General features: G+C 35.1%; 1 protein-coding gene across 1 annotated transcript; it reads left to right on the top strand.

Annotated features, from left to right (window-relative positions):
• Positions 1-523: 523 nt before the first annotated feature.
• LOC131056346 (transcription factor SRM1) lies at positions 524-16,404 on the top strand. Its single transcript, XM_057990697.2, has 2 exons — positions 524-2,174; positions 15,432-16,404. Exons 1-2 carry the CDS (start codon positions 1,771-1,773, stop codon positions 15,910-15,912), a joined length of 885 nt encoding a protein of 294 aa, XP_057846680.1. The 5' UTR covers positions 524-1,770; the 3' UTR covers positions 15,913-16,404.
• Positions 16,405-16,907: the final 503 nt, after the last annotated feature.

Genomic DNA, 16,907 nt, shown 5'->3' with positions numbered 1-16,907 from the left:
CTTGAAGAGTTTATTTAGTTTGTTATCAATGATTGTAACATGTATTTAGTTGTTTGTTTTATGGGGTGCAACTATATTTAGCCTTACTTTGTCATTGTTGATTTTGTAGAGTATATTTTTCACTACATCTTTTATAAAATTTCTTACAACTCTTATATATGATTTTTAAAATTTTTCCCTCTTATTCATTTATATAATTTAACTTTATTCAATTAAAATAAGACAACAAACCTATATTCACTAATTGTATTATATATTTTAATTAAATATATTAAGGACTTTATTAGAAAACTTTTAAGAAAGAAAACAAAAAGAGCAGCCAAGAAGCACAAAGACAAGAAAGCTATCTGACAAGAAACAAACTAATAAATATGAGATTAAAAATTTAGGCACAAGAATAAATAACATTTTACCTGATTTGGCAATGCCATTTGAAAAAAATGCTATTTTATTTTATTTTTCCTTTTTTCACCAGGGATGAATTGACCAACGAGGCCTCACCTAATTTACATCGCTTGAGAGAGATTTACGTGAGCACCCAACAATAATGGTTTTTGATTTTTTATTCTTCCATATTGAACAATATTCATGATTCATCCTGGGCCTTTGTATATACTCCTGATTAACTGTATCACTCCCTTTTTTTGGGGATCTGCTTATTCTGGATGCATTAGGAGTTGTGAACCAATAATCTCGTTATTATCCTTTTTTATTATATTAAAAACAAGGAAACAATGATTTCGCTGGGTGAATTTGAGTTCTTGTCTCATTGCCGGCCTTAATGGACAGGCTATTGAACATGGTCTTTTACCATTGCGGGTTTCATGATACTGTCTTTTACCAGACTGATTTTCTAACTGCTACTGTGTTTACACTTGGATCACTCTGTAATTTGATTCACATTCACAACAATTACAATTGAAGATCTCAGAGCTTTCTATTTTTGGTTGTTTTTTCAACCAAAGAGCTGCTGGGTTCTTGACCTCAAGGCTTGTTACATGGGTGTTTAAACTGGGTCATTGTAATGGTTGTGTTTATGCATAAATTGGTGTTTGTAGAAGTTTCCAGAGCCCATCTATTACTGCTGTAGCATCTTTTAAAATCTCTGTGCCTGTCTGTATGCAGTATTTTCTGCAAGGTATTGGTTGTTATGTGGGCTCTCGTGTACAGTACTTTTTTGGTGTGTAGTATGTCTGACACGAGCTGTCTGTTTCGCTCACATTCATATGAAAGGGAACCCACGAAAATTTTACGCTTGGGTAGATCATATATTGGTGTGTTTGAGGGGGTAGATAGTCCTTGTCCTTTAGGCATAAATTGATTAATTACTCTTTACAGAAAGATTGACTGATAGATCTGTGTGTAAATTTATCTGGTCATTAATCTAAGCATTTGTTTATTGCCTGTTACCAAAAGTTAAGCATTTAGTGTCCCCTTAAATGAGTTTAGCAGGACATTGTTTGTTCCTCTTGTATTAATAGGGTTTTGGCTTTTTGGGTATTTCAGAGAGCTTTCTCCTTTCAATCCTAAATGCTGTTCAATGACCATTTTCAACTCATGATTGGATTATTAGTTCGAACTACGTATTCAGCATCTTCTGGATTTTATTCGTACACAACAAGGGCTACAATCATTTTGAGTACTCCGAGTTCTGTTTGTGGATTTAGACTCTAGAGCTCTGTTCCAGCCCTAGGGCAAATAGTTTGGATTGGATAGAGAATTTAGAAGTGTTTATTATGTGAGACCAAGTATCATTGAGGTAAAGGGTAAATGACAGCATCTTCCCCAGATCTTCCTGCAAGCTCCAGGTGGAGTAGAGAGCAGGAGAAAGCATTTGAGAATGCTCTTGCAGTGCATACCGAGGACTGTGAAGAGAGATGGGAAAAGATAGCTGCAGAAGTTTCTGGAAAAAATGCAACAGAGATAAAAATTCATTACGAGCTTCTGGTTGAAGATGTCAAGTCTATTGATGCTGGTGTAGTGCCTCTTCCTCGTTATGTTTCTTCCACAGAAGGAGTTGTTGCTGAGCAGCAAGCTGTGGGAGCTAGTGGCACTAAGAAAGGAGCACAGTATGCAACTCTTCAAAGTGTTGATACAAATCCATCAGGAAAAGGTGGCTCTAAAGCAGATCAGGAACGCCGAAAAGGAATCGCTTGGACCGAAGAAGAACACAGGTTTTTTGTTTTTGTCAATTCCTTTAGTTCAGTCTATAAGTATTTCATGTGTTTTGACAGTTGTATTTTAAATCTCTCTGGCACACATCTCGTTTTAACCATCAGAGGGAATAAGTTGAGTCTATGAGTATTTCTTTTGGGTTTATAGTTATTCATTAAATATCTTGGCAAGCTTTTTAGTCTAGTCATGAAAGGGAATGAGTTGCTATTTCAAAGTCTAGGGTACTATTGACTTACAGAAACCGGGATTCTATCAATGTAAGCAGCGTGTTTTTTTCTAATTGGACTGAAATGCTCTATGCACCATTACTTTTTTTCTTAATTGTTTTGTAGCCCATTAATTTCCTGGGAGCAAGACTGCCCAGGTACAAATTCTTACCACAGACGTGATTTATAACTACCCGAGAAGTGAGGCATCTTGTTGTTCTGCTGCCTTTGGCTTCATTGAAGACCAAATCTTCTGCCACAACCTCCAAGCCACTGCAGCATAAGACCACTCAGTGCAGGGAGTTAATCTGTTGAATTTTGAGCGTGGGTCATCATTGCAGTAGGAGCTTGTCTTTTACATTTGTAGATCTCATATGCTTCCAAATTGTTTTTATTTTTTTTGTATCACAGGACTTAATAGCTCCTTCCAATTTGGAAGGCTTGCCCCATCTTGAGCTGGTCTTTTAGTTCTTGATGTTTTTGATTGGGGAGGGAAATGCGAGCTTCTCTTTAGCTGTAAGATTAGGTCTGGGCCTCATTTAAAGTACGTATGAATTGTTTACATTAATGCATGATGTTGTTGGTTCATTGTTAGTGTTTTTTTAAGAATTGTGCAATGAAAGCAGTGTATGTTGTTTGAACTTTTGCCTGGATATTATCCAAGGAAGCAGAAGGTTAATGTAGGTTTATATTCTTCATTGCACAACAGCCATGCTAACCACATCCAACATTTGGTCTCTGAATGATTTCTGTATGGCTAGTCTAAGCAACCCATATAGTGATTCTACAATATGTGTATGTGTAACTTAATGAATTGGACAGATACTCAAATAATGTCTTGGCAGGTAAGCCTTAGTATCTTTTATTGTAAATTGAGGAGCAGAACTAAAAATCATTGGGTATTGTGAATAACATTGTGTGGATATGGTTGTGTTATAGCATTAAGGATTATATACAGTTGATATAAATTTTGAAATGCCCCAAGATGTGCCATCGGCTGGTATTGCATGGCTAAGAAGCACCTCAGGGATAAGTCCACTCAAGCCTCATATTTTACTTTGCAAAGTTAGTGATTTTTCCATGTTGTAGGTAGCTTTGCCTATGTATAGAAACTGATTGGATTTGGCTCATCTGGTTGCTTTTATCATGCCACTTATGATAGATGGCTTTTAAGAATATGTTCTTGCCATGGGGATTCTGTTCTGTAAATAAATAGTTAACCAGTAGGTTTGTGTTTCCTAAAATTTTTAAAACTCTTTACAACTTTTTCAATATCCTGCACATGTTTCTGTTAAGTATCATAAACTTTAAGTTTAAATAAGAAAATTAAATTATGCCTGAGCAAGTTATTTAATTGTGTTGGGACTCGGTAGCAGCCAATGCATGTGGAAGCTTCTGCCGATCATTTTCTTGGAAATCACTTTCTGCTAATGTCTTCTTGAAATGCAAATTGAGTTTGAACTGTTTGGGAAAGCATTTTGCACATTTTCATTTCAGATTGTTCAAGCAAAGGAATCTTTGAACTTTCTAGCTTTTGTTAGTGTGTATCTTCTCTTATTGCTAGCGCGCATCCTCTGTTCTTTTATCCATTCCATCTGTGCTTATATTTAGGTACATTGCATGCTCTACACCTTCATATTGCTTTGTACTTGATTTTTTTTCCTCCAAATGCTTGGTAATTTTCTCTGTATTTCCATGTCTTCCCTCTTGTGCATACATTATGACCCTTAAAATGCAGGCTCTGATAAGTACAAAAGTCTTACATAGAAGTATTAAAGTCAGACTGCAAACTGTTGTAGGTACATGTGGTTGTATTTGGGAGGGTAAGGTGGGAAAGTCACATACACACAAAGATGATAGTAAAAGTGCACAGCAATTATTGGCTATGCTGTTCTCTGAAATGGAAAATAACTAAATTTTCAATAATACTTAATATTTCTAATGACTTCAGGAAATATATTATTTTATGAAGTATCGTTACATTCTATTTCTAATGATGATAAATTTAGGTCAGCTGGGAGTAATATCTTTCTTTTTCAAATTTCAAGGGCAAAAATCTTAATATTTCAAGAATAATTTTTAAACAATCTGATATTGCTTCCTGATTGTATATGAATATAAAATTGGATCTTAAGTAAAACTGATGGAAACTTTTTAGGTTATTCTTTCATAAACTTTGGTTTCGAAATCATCAATGACCATGCTTATATCTTTTTAGGTAACTATTCCAAAAATAGATAGGTCAATGTCTCCATCTGGAGCAAACATAGAATAATTCAGGAACCAAGTATTCAGCATGACTTTACTTGATACACTGAAGTAATTGGTAACAGCCGTGTAGTCTGTTTGTTTATGTTTTTCAATAGTTTCTCGCCATAATGAAAATAGTGGAACAAAGGATCTTTATACCATAAATGTTAAGAAACTGTAACTTATCATTAAATTGAAGGGAATTCTTGAGATGTATTTTGAGAATTTTCTGGACCTAAAAACTTTTCCAGAAGTCTCTCACCAGACCTTCTGAGGAACAAAGAAAAAACATTTAAAACTTAAAACTGTAATTTGGTCTAGTGAATGGACCTTTTTTTCCATATGTACAGACACATCTAATATGGTTATCTTTATCTCACAAATAATAATTTGTGATATATATGTACATTACACATCTTAGCAACATTTACCTCCTGTCCTTATTTGTGTTGTTTGCAACCGTATTTCTATTTGTCTTCCATTTCTTATTGATATATATCAAAGAAGATTGTTGATGTCGGGCCCTAGCCTTCTCCATTCCTGGAAACATATTTCCAGTCAAATATGGCTCCTACTTGCATATTCTAAGGGCGGTTACATAGTCAGACAAAGGGCATGCTTCTGAATTTTTATCCCCATTTGTAATTTATTTTCAAAAAATTGCTCTTATTCTTCATTTTGAATGTTTAGTGCTTTTTCTTATCCACCCTTACAAGATTATGAAGTTTTGATCAGTTCTACATTTTTTGCTTTCTAGGATGTCACATAATACATATGACTCGATACAACATATCCTTTTGAGGAAAACAAAAGATACACTAAAATCCACATGTTGAAGAGAAATAACTTATTCTAATTTTCGCACGAAACCAAAATAGGTCATTGAAATTCAAAACTACGTATTACAATAGCTTAATCAAAAGTGGCAAAAAACCAAAACAAACGGTAACACTTATTTAAATTTTAAATCTAAATCTAGGAACAATAAAACCCAATATGAGAGGGTTATTCTGGTAAACCCTAAACATGCCAAGGTATAATTATACGTTAGCTGTAGAGTAAAAATCAACCATGTGAAAGAAAGCTTCCTTGCCAAGTAAACCATTGGTAGAGCCGACAGAAGGGGGCTGAGGGAGAGCATATCTGTAATTTGCTTCAGAGTTGAGAGCAGAAGAAGGTTATCATCCTTGTCAATCAACTGCAAAAGGGCCATACAGAGTTTGGTAATGTTCTTAGGAGAATGACCTGGGAGAAGAGAGTACAAATGGACAATCATTGCATGAAGCAGGCAGGGTAGGGATGCTATGAATGAGTTCAAGAGACACTTTAACTAGATATAACTAGACATCTAACTTGCTCGAAAGAGCTGAATGAAATATGGAAACAAATGAAATAGAGCAATTGAAGTCATTGGTTAGACAAATAAGCAGGGGGAAGTAACAAAATTGTGATGCTAAATTTATGGGCTATTGGCTTATATTCTTTAATCTACCTAAATACATTGTAGAAATGGCCACATATAAAAATATTGTCTAATTGAGGACCTTAGGGGTTGCATGACAAACAGTGTTGATGTGCATTATTAATTGGACAAATGTTGGAGTTTATATTGTGTAATGGTATAATGATGATTCGAGTAGGTCTGTAAGTGCAATACATGTTGACATTGACTTGTGCCAAATCAAAGCTTGATCCTCTGTACTGTTTCTGGGGCTGTAATGATGCATATTTATAAGGTTGCTTGTTCTATCTACCAAGGATGACACTCATTAGGTTGCATCATTTAAATAGTGGGCTGCTTTGGTCTTATTATAATGTACCCTTGGCAACTGATGCATGATTTAACTAAGGGTTCTGCCATAAGTACTTAGAAACAAAGCAACCCACTTGCAGGGTAATGCAACCTGGACCATGCCTTCCTGGGATATATAGAACACGTAACTCAATAAATCAGCACCACTACAATTCAAACATTGGCACACATTATAAGACAGTGTCCAGAATGCCTAGAATAAACAACTAATAAGTCAGCATCATTACAACTCAAACAGCACTACATAAGGATTAATCTCCAGGTTGGCCCTATTAGCTGGTGTTAATGTGCTAGGAGGCAATGTCTCTATCTCTATGTTTTGGGTCCTTTATTTAATTTAAAAGTGAAATGCTAGACTGAATGCAAAACCCATATTTTAATTCTCAGTTAGTCTTACCTTTGTACGAAATAATCACCCCTAGACGACTTTACATGCTCACTTTGTAAAAGTGACCTGCAAGTTACTTTTTATATGGATCTGTAAAGGAAAATAAAAGTGAACCCCTATTCTCAAACCATCTCTTTAAGTTTTTGAAGGTTGTCACTTGTGGAGCATATTTGGTGCAAACTTTTTGTTTCAGCAAAGATTTAAAAGTTGATAAATATTCTTCATTTGCTCGAGGACCAAGATTGCATGTTAAACATTGCCACAATCTCCTTCGAATCTTCTATGTTGCAGAAAATCACAAGCCATCATGGGTGGATGCCTTCAAATATGGCTCGATTGTATGAACACAATTTTTTTGGAAATTTTCCCTAGATGCATATAGCAACAAGAAGTTTCTCACTTTTGGTTTCTTCTGGTCTGGTTTATTTGGCATTACTTTAAATGGTTTTTCCCCATATGTGTAGACTGTTATAAATGTTTTTTTTTCAAGGAATAATAAATATGTTTGTTAAATATGAGGAATTCATGCATAATCTGTGATCATTTCCTTTTTCTATCTGTATGCTTTCAAAGAAAAACGTACAAAATTATTTTACTCAAAGAGAAGGTACTTGAATATATTTGTGGACTTATTTTATATTGAAGATCATGAATACTTTTACAATATAGCAAATACAAAGCTCCAAATGCTTATGCACTCATAAGGGGAATAGATTGTAATTGGACTGTCTACACTCAATGGTAGACAATATCCAAGACCGTCCTCCAGCTGGAGCAGGATATGAAAAAGTGAGTATAGCTTGGTAACATACTATCCATAGGAGCTGTCTCTCAAAAAGCATGTGCGTCCTCAAAAAAGACATGGTGGGACAATCATAAACAATAATGACCAAGGACATTTGATCTGGATCCAGGAGATAGCTGGAGGACAACACTCAAAATGGTGAGAATGTACATGTGTTATATTCAGAAGTGATACTAAATAATGATTCAGATATGATAAATAGCATGCAAAGTATGACGCATGTTAGAGATGAAGAATTGGAATGGAAAACTATATTAATTTTGTGCATTTGGTACATGGCATACACTTATGGAAGATTTATGCTTCTCTATCTGATGATCTTTCTTGTTCTTGCTGTTGCAAGGAGAGCAGAAAGAAATATCAATAAAATCATTTTACATGAATGGATAGTTATAGAAACCATTTTCATATTCCAACCATTTTTCTTCCTTCTTGACCATTGCTGGACAGGGGAAGACGAATTGTCAGTTATAATTTGGGCCCCACGTTTGGTCCTGTAGTTCTGATGGAGCCCAATGTGCTGCTGTTCACAGGGTCCTTGGCACGAGGTGTGAGGTTCATCTGTCAAGTGAACTGTGAAGTTAAGTTGCAAATCTGGTCCTCTAAGGAAAAAGAATACAGTACTTGCTTGAATTATGTCTGGAGAATCTACCCAGATCAACAATGACCAAGTGTATTACATCCCAAAAAGATCTCTATCTTTTTCAAGCATCATGATATAAAAGAATTTGATGAGCCAAGTCATACAATTAGCACATATCTTTGCTTTGAAAGATACCCAACCACTACAATAAAGCAAGGAAATTACTAAAATATATTGGTCATTTTAAAATAAAGGGAAAGCCTTTCTAAGTTGTGAATGGTAGCCCCACATATATCAATTGGGTGATATCAAAGACTATGTAAGTCTGCTTTTTTGTGTAGCTTTGTGCCTTCATGGGACAAGCACTCACTATGTATGAGTGTAGTTGATAATATATACTTATGTAATGCATGAGTAGCCAACATGACTTACTATGTGTACCTTAAACTGTAGGAGATTGTTTTAAATCTCCATTTGGGTAATCCTTCATGTTTTTGCATTCTGTACTTGAGTGTAGTAATGCAGCTTTCCAATTGTACTGTATGCTTTGCGGATTCTTCCACTTGCAACTATGCATGTTTATGGAATTCTCTACTAATATTTATGTAAACCTTTAATGCATGTTTATATTTTGCTTACTCACTGGGATCTGGGGTTGGACGTTGGGTTACAGGGACAGGGAGGCCATTTAAAATGTAAAAGAATAAGGTTGCAACTATATTATATAAAAATAGTCACCATAAGATGAGGATATGGGGACAAGGTTTTCATACACATGTTAGCTTTTTTTGGTTGGAAATGAGAGCAGTAGCTCTCATTTTGTTTATCTTATTCATATATTATAACATGTACTCTTGAGAATTATTGGTTATTTGGATACTGTTGGTGATATTGTATCAAGAGTGTTAGCTCTCATTGTGTTCTTGTTGGATTTAGATATTGAGCATATACCCTTGAGAATTATATTGTATCCCCTAATTTTGGATGTTTTACTTGCGGGATGTTATGTAAATAACAGTACTAGAATCTGATTTTAAATGAGGCCAATCTATGTGCTTTTGGCACTGACGAGTGGTGCTTGCATTAAAGTCTATTATTGTAAAATTTGTATCAACTAAAAGAATGTCATAAGAGTTATGTTTTAAACAAGAGCGAACAATTCCTAACCGACTATCTAATGAGAACATGCATTATCTCCATTTTGTTTTGTACCTGTCTATTTTTGTAATATCTTTGGATCTTGTTTGGTCTTCCATTGGAAGAGTGCTATTTCCTGGAATATGCCAATGCCCTTGGCTTTCTTACAGCCAGACATGGAACATATTTCCATGTTAATTGAACTTTGAAATCTTGATTGTTTATAATTTATTCCCATGTTTTCGTTGCTATTGTTTTCTGAATCATCCGTGTCTGATATGCTAGGTTATGGTGCTTTAAGGTTTGATAGGTTATTACCTTTCAATTTTTGTTTCAGTTTTTAACATCTTTCTAGGCCTTTACTCAGAGATAGTAAATTGTTGTTTGCTAGTTTTTTGACAGTTTTGTTTATAATTGTTAAAGATGTGGGGCCTTCATATTGTAAATGTTTGTGAAGCGATTGTTGCTTTGCATATTCTGTACAGCTGCTATACACCAGCATACATTTGTATACATTAGAGGGACAACAGTAAATTGCATGGCGACTGTTAGAATTCATATAGTGAAGTATCTACCATACTGGATGCTCCTCCATTTTTAGCATCTCCTTCATTTCATAGGTATCCAGAGTCACATATGCCCAGAAAGGCATTCAGGGTTGTCAATGTGGGTTCCCTCATCCAGTGGGTTCTGGTTCTGATCATTTTCCGAGTCAAAGCAATCTCTCCTTTGGGTGAAATTTTCTATCTCAACCAAAGCTTGATCACGTCTTTGGGGTCCTCTGTGTTCCGAATGCTGTTAAAACTCTACAGTCTGACATTTTAAAGCATGGCCAGGCAGATTAAAGAACATGTCTTCATTCACCACCCCTGCCCATTTGATCACCATCACCACTCCCCTCCCCCCCAGCTCCAAAACTGTATTTCCTACCTTGCTGCAAGCAATGAACTCCTGGTGACCAGCACAGAGCATCAACAATGTAGGATGTGCATTTTTGAGCAGTTTGTCTTCAAAGATTCCATTAAATGCTTATCTGTGGGAGTTATTCAAGAAATGAATCAGGGATTGCCACTTCCCAAGTGACAGGCATTCTCTAGTTAGGGATATCGTGGACCAACTGGAAATGATCAAGATAAGGTGTATGTTGCCCCCATAATGCATGTCTAGGCTCACAATGCTCATCCGATTTAGAATTGTTGGCCTGGCAACAAACCTACTGTTGGCCACACCTCCCACTCTATTAAGCATGCCTGTCCACAAGCTATGTCCAGGTCTCTCAGCACTAAGAATGCATCTGGAGTGATGATTTTTTGTTTTCCTCTGCCACAGAAGTTGTTTTAAGGATCATTATAAATAAATATAATCTTCTCAACTAGGATTAGCAGTTATGTTGCTTTTAGCTCCTCATAATAGCTTTGCTGATGGTTTTTTGCTATGTTGCTTCTTTGGGTTTGGGGTGGGGGTTCCATTTTTTTTTCCCCCGGGTTCAGTTCAGCAAGGTTTAGGCATAAAATATGTATTATGTCTGGAGGACTGCTCTATTGATCTATGTCACCTGGTCCTCTTCATGGTTTCAATGAAGTTCCATCTAGAGATGATCATCGATAGCAGATTTCTACTTTTTGTTCTAGCAGAATTTTGTCTGTTGTAACCTACCTTTTTTCATAATAAATAGTTATCTTACTAAAAAAAGTATAGTCACAGGACTTTTAGATTACCCTTAACCAATGTAAAACTACAATATGAATATAATGAAGAGTTTTAAAATTTTGATGAGATACACTCCTCTTCAAGTGAATTATACGTGCCAATTCACCTTAAGGCTTAACATGATGTTTATTGGGAAAGTAACAGAAAATTATCAAATCCTTAAAAAACTGCTTCTGGTTACAAAGATGATAATATTTATGCAAAATATATTTTAAAAATAAATTTCTTGAGTCCACTAAAAAATATGAATAACTGCCTGCCTTCTTAAACATTGGAATTTGCTAAAAAATTGCAAAATTTGAGCAAGAAAATGTGTCTAGACACATGGGCCCTTGTTATCTATATCATAGTAGCAAAAATCGTTTAGGGAAAAAATCGGCAAACCAAAAGTATAATATTTTTGAAAAAAAGGGGAAAAAATCGGATTTAAAATAAAACATAAAAATTTGTAGAAAAAGAGAGAGAAGCTATTTTTTTAAATAACTTTAGGGCATTTCCATAGCATAGAGATATAAAGAGCAAATAAAATACAGTTTAACCCGTGAATTGTAGAAAATAAATTTTTGTTGTTTATGTTCATATTACTGATTACATAGTCAAATAATCAGTTAACTTTTTAAGAGGGCAGTCACCAAATATACCAAATAGTTGTGGACAAATAGTAAAAGTGGAAGCCATTGTGAAGTAATCTAAGAATTTCATTGTGATTGAGGCAAGGGGTTTTGTAGGGTTAATTCAATATTTTAGAAAGCTTATCAAATCATATTCCACAATTGCAATGCTTTATATCATAGTAACAAAAATCATTTGGGGAAAAAATCGGCAAACCATAAGTACAAGATTTTTTGAAAAAATGAAGAAATTGGATTTAAAAAAATTATAATAAATTTGTAGAAAAATAGACACAAACTACTTTGTTTTTTAAAACTGAAGGGCATTTCCATAGCATAGAGATATAAAGAGTAAATAAAATAGAGTTTAACCCATGAATTGTAGAAAATAGATTTTGTTGTTTATATTCATGTTGCTGATTACATAGGCAAATATTCATTTAACTTTTTTGAAAGGGCAGTCACCAAATGCACCAAATAGTTGTCTAAGTCTGAGATCAAAGATTAGCTAAGTCTATGAAGTAGCTAAGATCAAAATTTATCAGACTAAGATCCAACTATTGTTAGGAATTTAGTAAAAGTGGAAGCCATTTTGAAGTGATCCAAGACTTTCATTGTGATTGAGGCAAGGAATTTTCTAGGGGTATTAGCTAAGTCTATGAAGTAGCTGAGATCAAAATTTATCATACAAAGATCCAACTATTGTTAGGAATTTAGTAAAAGTGGAAGCCATTTTGAAGTGATCCAAGACTTTCATTGTGATTGAGACAAGGAGTTTAACCCATGAATTGTAGAAAATAGATTTTTGTTGTTATATTCATATTGTTGATTACATACGCAAATATTCATTTAACTTTTTAAAAGGGCAGTCACCAAATACACCAAATAGTTGTCTAAGTCTAAGATCAAAGATTAGCTAAGTCTATGAAGTAGCTGAGATCAAAATTTATTAGGCAGAGATCCAACAATCGTTAGGAATTTAGTAAAAGTGGAAAGCCATTTTGAAGTGATCCAAGACTTTCATTCTGATTGAGGCAAGGAGATTTTTAGGGGTAGTTCAATATTTGAGAAAGCTTATCAAATCATATTCCATTGTTGCAATGATTTATATTTCCTGATGGCAATTGGTAAGTCTTTTATATGGGGTAGGTTTCAACAAAAGGCATTTGTTTAGCTGAAGTAAAAGATTAGCAAGCCACTGGTTCTGGCAATACCTAGCTTGCAACTACTATTTTAGTTAGAGACAAATTTTAATGATTGTGTGTTGGAGGCTCTTTTATTACAACTATGTAAGCTTGTTTGTTGTCATTCAGATTTATTTCGTGGAGCACTTTAGATATATTGCTCACATGATGAATTGTATGTCTTTGTTTGAGCAAAAATTAATTATATCAATTATAAATTAAAAATCATATATCTATATCTACACATATTAAATATGTCTTTGAATGTTTAGTGTTGTGGTAGAAAAACTCCATTGGTGAGGTAGCCACCAAGGTTCAAACCCCCTACTAGGCCATTGAGCTCGTGGGTTCTCTACCTTTGTTGGGTAGTTGAGCTTGTGGGTTTGAACAAGTGAAGTGTGGGGAAGGATGAACCCCTCGAAAATGGACAAAATAACAAACTTTTTCAACGTTGATTCCACATTGACTCTGATTTTGTCTCAGACCAACCCTATTTCTAAGCAATTCAGTAATTTCACGCGTTTTTCTAGGGTTTTGCAAGTTTTTACAATGATTTTTTTCACTTTTTTGCCATTTTTGGGGTCTTTAACATGATTTTAACATGATTTAAATGCAAAAAATCTTTGAAAATTGGGTCAACACTTGGTCAACGATTTTTTCGGGGAATAAATCAGCTAGCTCCAGGATTCAAGATTATTCGGGTATAATCGCGATTTTTTGCAGACTATTGCTTCATTGAGATTCTATATCTTGATAAGCTTATACATAATAGCACTTATGATTGGATAATAAATAACTTTGATCATAAATACCTTCACCCAGGGTCACACTTAGAAGATAATGTCACTGAGGGCTTAACTCTAGCAAGAAACTTGAAAGAAGGAAAATCTTGCATGTATATTTGTGGTAATCCTACACTCATTAACAATTTGAAATCAAGGAAGGTTTATGAGGTTTCCTATACACCGAAGATATAGCAATTCAAACCCTAGCATCTGGATGCAAACCCTTAGAAATCTGTTAGGCTTTTTCAGGCAATGTATCCTTTTAGTTATATAGCAGTAACTGTACGTGTGTTGTGAATTCCCAAGCATTTGGCTTGTTCTCTATGAGATCTCTTATCTACAAGTTTCTGAATGTATGCTTTCTTGGAAGATTTTATTCCATGTTAGCATATCTTCTCTGTATTGTAAGGTCGCACAGATTGGATGATATAATTGTGGCGTTAATCTTTAAACAGCTCGACCATTTTGCCCCTTTTCCAGGGTTAATCGGAGTACATAACATGATTGGGGCTGTCTGTCTCTTCCCCCTAGGGTTATATTGAGGGAGTGATGCGATCGGTCTAAATCATGAAGAAAGTGGGAATGAAAGAACATTCAATATGTTTTAGTTGGAACACATTTAGAAAAATACATTTAAACACATTTTAAAAGTAATTCATGAAAGGTAAGATTTGATATTTGTGGGTGTATCTTTTCTCCAAATTTGAATCTAAAACTTAAAAGATTCTGTATTTAGAATTTTTTAAATTAGCGTTTGTCTCTATATGCTTGTGATAGACATGATGCAAAGAGCAAGGTTAAGCATGCTATGCAGTATGCACCACAGGTTACTTCTTTACCAAACTAGAAACTTGCACTCTTTCAGTTGCTTTTTTAAACTAGCGTTTGTCTTTATATGCATGTAATAGACATGATCCAAAGAGCAAGTTTAAGAATGCTATGTGCCACGGGAAAGTTACTTTTAAGTTTTTAACCAAACTAGAACCTTGATCCCTTTTAACATTTTCTCGTCTTGTTGCAATTTGGAAAAGTTATGCTTAAGAGTGGATATTTTACTTTTCCTCAGTTTGCTTTGATGAATGCCTTTTTCTCTTTGGCTGTTAGCCGATGCTTGCAGTCTCCCATTGTTTAGGGGTTGAGCCATTAAATAAAAACAAACGTATATTTATAAATTAAATATTTTGATTCCATTCTGGGCTGGAAGTAGGCTTTTGTTGATTTGTGTGTCATCTAATGTTTAAGGTTTGCAAGTGGATCCTCGGTCATAGTTTTCATCCTAATATTAGTGTAAGCTCAAGATTATATTTTCTTTTCCTAGAAGTTGCAGATTTGTTTTAATTGCTAGTTAGTGGCTATACAACTGGTTACTATGCTTTTAACATCTACTGCTTCTTTACAAACTACAGTATAGTGTATTTATGGTCTTGGCAAATAAAGCTTTTGCTATTGACTTGATTTGGCATAACAATTGTTTAATTTAACGTTGTTGAGTTTCACGGGAAAATTAATTACATGTTCTGTGGACAATTATAGGCTTCCCTGGACAGGGGATTTGTCATGCATAGATTGTGTAGGATGGCTGCATCCATAGAGTTATTGCAGACAATTAGCCACATTTATTTTGCTCTTTTTTCTGGGTACTTTGCTATAAGATGTAAAGAAAATATTAAAATATTGGAGTGAAAGTCATAGAATAAGAATGGGGAAGCAAATTGCTAGATTACAAGTAGCCTCCAAGTATGCCAGGTTCTCATAACTCGAGTTCTGGATGCTTGCTTAAGCAGGTTATTTCTGCTTGGACTGGACAAGTTTGGTAAAGGTGATTGGCGAAGTATTTCCAGGAATTTTGTTATATCTAGGACTCCTACCCAGGTGGCAAGTCATGCTCAGAAATACTTTATTCGTTTGAATTCAATTAATAAGGACAGGAGGAGGTCTAGTATTCATGATATTACCAGTGTGGACAAGGGAGACACATCAACACCGCAAGGACCTATCACAGGTCAAGCTAATGGATCTACAGGATCCACAGGAAAATCTGCCAAGAGTTCTGCTCAACCAGCCTTGCCAAATGTTGGTGTATATGGACCTCCTGTTGGCCAACCTATTTCTGGAACTGGTGTTTCTGCTGTTGGTACTCCTGTTATGCTTCCTTCTGGACATGTACCATATGTAGCAAGGGGAGCTCTTCCTGGACAAGTGGTTCCTGGTACTCCAATGGTGCCTGTTGCTTACCCTGTTTCACAGCCAACCATGCATCAATAACTAAAAGTGCCATTGCTCAAGAGCTATTGAGATGTTGAAGATGCTTTCGACATTTGAGGCCACAGATAATATTGTAGGAGAGGAGATCTGCTTTGTTGAAAATTATGAACATGCTATTCAACTTGAGTTTTGTTATGAAAATGGGATGCATGATGCATGTCACAGATGGAACTTAAGTTGGTTCTTCTGTACAATGATTGTTTTGACTTGGAACCCTCTATAGCTCTTTCAGGTGTTAGTACACTTGGTGGCCATGATCTTATTTTGCCTCTCAAACAGATGCAGATCAAGAATGAGGTAAGTCTTAAATGAAGACCGGTAATCTCAAATACATGAGCAACTTTGGTATGCTTAGTTTTGAAAATTGATGCATGGAAATGATGATTCAATTGGTGATTTCTGTTGTATTTGTGGGGCAATGAAGTTGACATTTGTAATATGAAGGAAGATCTGGCATTACCTATATAAATCAAGGCATCCTGTTTAGTTGTGCATGTGGCTCATCTTTGTGTTGTTTCATGTGTTTGAAAGACAAAGCTGAAAGTCATTCTATGTTTCACGAGCAGTTAAATCTTGTTTACATTTATACACATAATTTGCTGTTTTCATTTGCCTGTTCTTTCCTATGATGATAGGACAGTTGAGGGTTAACAGATGTGATCAATAGCAATACACACACAGCTGAAAATGAACTAAGACGAGGTTAGTGCTCATCAAGAATGAAATGTAATGTGGAACTGGCTCTATTGTATGCTACATGTGGTGGTTGATTGCCTTGTAATATATGCAGTTGTCCTTTGGGATCTTTTCACTAATTTATCAATTCATTATTTAATACACGTGATGGATATTTTTGTCATGCAGTAAATATCAGTCTTTGGCATGAGTTTTCCAGAGTCCATGAAGTTATGCAAGAGTGTTTTTGTATTCAACGTGTATATTTTTCTGTTGAAATTTCAGATCACTCTCAGTGATCCATCATCAGGAAGAGGAGA

Source organism: Cryptomeria japonica, chromosome 7 (genome assembly GCF_030272615.1).
Source record: "Cryptomeria japonica chromosome 7, Sugi_1.0, whole genome shotgun sequence".
In the NCBI taxonomy this organism is placed as follows: Eukaryota; Viridiplantae; Streptophyta; class Pinopsida; order Cupressales; family Cupressaceae; genus Cryptomeria; species Cryptomeria japonica.
This window is presented reverse-complemented; position numbering and strand designations above follow the sequence as displayed.

Excerpts from the sequence above, each read along its gene's own strand:
- LOC131056346 (XM_057990697.2), top strand. The coding sequence starts at position 1,771 with ATGACAGCATCTTCCCCAGATCTTCCTGCAAGCTCCAGGTGGAGTAGA. Across the intron at positions 2,175-15,431 it reads TGGACCGAAGAAGAACACAG|GTTATTTCTGCTTGGACTGG; the intron begins GTTTTTTGTTTT and ends TTGCTTAAGCAG.